We start from the raw sequence: 2,812 nt of genomic DNA on the forward strand, positions 1-2,812 counted from the left end.
CCATCCGGTTTACCATGATAGAGTAAGAAGACCCGGGATTCAATAACTCCACTATGTGGGAAAAAGCCGGCAAGCAAGCATATTCGTGCTCCGGTGTCCCGCGAATGATGTTCTTCGCAATTACACTTCCTTTCCAAAACATCCAATATCTTGCGTTGCAACGCAACTCCTTAAATACAATTCTTTGAATTTCTCTTATGCTTGGACCCTTACCATCCCGAAAATGATTTACGCATACTGAAGCAATCCATTCGGATGAAACTTTTTTGTGCTTGCGGATGGCGTTTTCAATGCAGCACGTGTGCATCCCGACATACTTGTATATGCGAAATCTGTTCGAGGTGTCGTACTTTTTTGCTCGTAACAGCCAGCCACAACCACGAGATAAGCATTGCGCCTTCATCAATTTCATGCAGCTCTTCTCCATATAATAATCAAAAGACTGCCTCACCGCTGCTGCGTCTAGTTGCATTTTCAGCTCTTTTTTATCGGTGAATATTTGACCACAACAGAAATTAGTTCCGTCGGTGAAGGAGTGTCCTGATTGTGATTCCGTTTCACGATCTTCTTTATCATCTTGCGAGTCCGATGAAAAGTCTTCCATATGCATAGAATAATCTTCCATATTAATTGTATCATCGATATAGTTCTTGTAATCATTAAAATCGTCGTCGACTGTCGGGCACCGTAGTGGGGGTGTTGATGAATTCAACGGTCCTTCAAAGGACCTCTCATCCATATTTATTCTCAAAATTGGCCTAAAGCCATCTGCATCAACATTCATTATGTACGTCAGCACACGTACATCGCTATTTATGATCGTAGGATTCACCTTTTTCCTCGAATGCATTACATAACTAATCACCACGTCGCTCGGCGCGCAATCTAGATCCCCGATCTGCATTACGCTTGCAACAAATTCATCGTACTAACTGTTGCGGCGAACAGGAATGGGAATTATTACCTTGGTAAATGATCTCCATTTCCAACATTTCGAAGTCTCCACCCATTCTCCCATGAAATCACCAGAAACCAGAACAAATTCTGTAATAGACATCCTAGAATTAAGCTTCGGTCGATGGTAGATTATGCTTATGGTCTATGTCGTATTGTATGCATGATCGATGACTGGCGAGGACGGTTCGATGACTGCGCAGATTTCTGTACAAATACTTAAAATTGCAAATATTGCTTGTAATCAATGATTGTTGGGTTTATGGAATAAAGAAATGTACTTGGAGTCGCCTGAGCTGTTGTAATGCACTTTCTAAAGTGGTTTTGAGTAATGTGAGTGATTTAAAGCTTTTTAACAATGGTGAAAAGTGTGTTTGAGAAGATAGGAAACAAATGGGGTAACAATGGATGCAATGGACAAGCTTATGATGTTTGTGGACTAATTTACAGCTGATCGCCGGAAAATAACGCCGGAAAAGTGGCCGAAATCGGAGCTTTTTTGTGGGAAAAATAACCACTTTCTATTTTTAGCTTTTGGAATTATTTTTTTTTAATATTTTTGGAAACCTAGATATTATTTTTATATTTATAGTGGTGGATGATGAAGTGAGTTGAAGTATATTATTAGAAACTTATGGGTGAATTTATTAAGTTGAAAGTATTGAGTTAAAGTGAATTATTATAAAGGTTGGGGTTGAAATTGTTAAGTTGAAAAAATTGGTGGTGAGATGGAATTAAGTGAATATTTGGCAAAGGATTTAAAACTTGTAGGTATTTAACAAAATAGTTTGGATAAAGAGTCGTTTTGACATAAAGCTCTAGAAACATGATCCACCTTTTGGGCAATCCCATTTCACTAAATCTCTCATCACCTAAATGAAAAACCAACAACCTATTCGCAAAATCCCCGCCTTCATTCTTCCTATACGAAACCCAATGAATAGCCCCTTTCAGATACACACTACTATAGAAATACTCAACAATTCTACACCGAATATCCTTCTTAACTGTTTTCCATAATCCAGTACTTAAACTATAGACCTCAACTTCAGGAGGCAATACTGTATAAGCACCATTACCATCCTGCAAATATGCAATCCTCACCACTTTAAAGTCACACTTCTTCTCATCAAACCCAAATCCTAGGCAAAACATGTAAGGCCCATACGGACCAAAATGAACACGAGGCTTAGGGAGAATGATACTTTTGCGAATAGCTGGGTTCCAGAGAATGACAGTATCCCTGTACCTGAAAAAATCATCAGAGAGACAAAACAAACCATTACAGAAACCCACAACTCTGAAATGGTTTCCTGAGTCAGTCTTGAATGGAAAGTTGAGTTCTTTAACAAGAATGAGGTTTTCGGTTTTCGAAGGGTGAAGGTAAACAGAGTACTTTTCTTGTTTCTTGGGTCTGATGGAGAGGTGACGCAGGAGGAATAGGGGAGTAGCAGTAGCAGTAGCATTAGGCGTAGCCATAACAGTGGCAAGTGATAAGTGAATGGAGATGAAATGGGGAGATGATATGAGAGAACACCATTGTTTCGATACACACCTGAATCGTAAAAGGCTTATGACTGGCAGCCTGGAAAGTATTTCCAGTAGCAAGTTAGGAGGCAAATAGTCGGACATTCTTGCAAGATTTTCCTATCGTGTTTGAGGTTTCTATGGAGAAAAACAACAAAGTAAGGCAAAATGCGCTAGGGATTTTCAATAGGTTCAATAATCTTATGGTGCAGACAGGACGTAAGCTTCTATTGTACTGCTTTTCTTCAGCTTTTTGTAAGCACATACAGAACAGTGAAGTTTATACCAATATGGAGTAGGACTGGTACTGACCAAAAAGCACAACGTCTTT

The 2,812-nt window shown here is 39.3% G+C and overlaps 1 protein-coding gene across 1 annotated transcript; it reads right to left on the reverse strand.

The window, feature by feature from the left end:
• Window positions 1-885: 885 nt before the first annotated feature.
• LOC107876823 (F-box protein At3g07870-like) lies at window positions 886-2,586 on the reverse strand. The gene is made up of 2 exons (XM_016723666.2): window positions 1,790-2,586; window positions 886-898 (listed from the first exon to the last, which is right to left on the reverse strand). The coding sequence occupies exons 1-2, from the start codon at window positions 2,584-2,586 to the stop codon at window positions 886-888; spliced, it is 810 nt and encodes a 269-aa protein (XP_016579152.2).
• Between the last annotated feature and the right edge of the window lie 226 nt (window positions 2,587-2,812).

This window comes from Capsicum annuum, unplaced genomic scaffold, assembly GCF_002878395.1.
Source record: "Capsicum annuum cultivar UCD-10X-F1 unplaced genomic scaffold, UCD10Xv1.1 ctg78564, whole genome shotgun sequence".
In the NCBI taxonomy this organism is placed as follows: domain Eukaryota; kingdom Viridiplantae; phylum Streptophyta; class Magnoliopsida; order Solanales; family Solanaceae; genus Capsicum; species Capsicum annuum.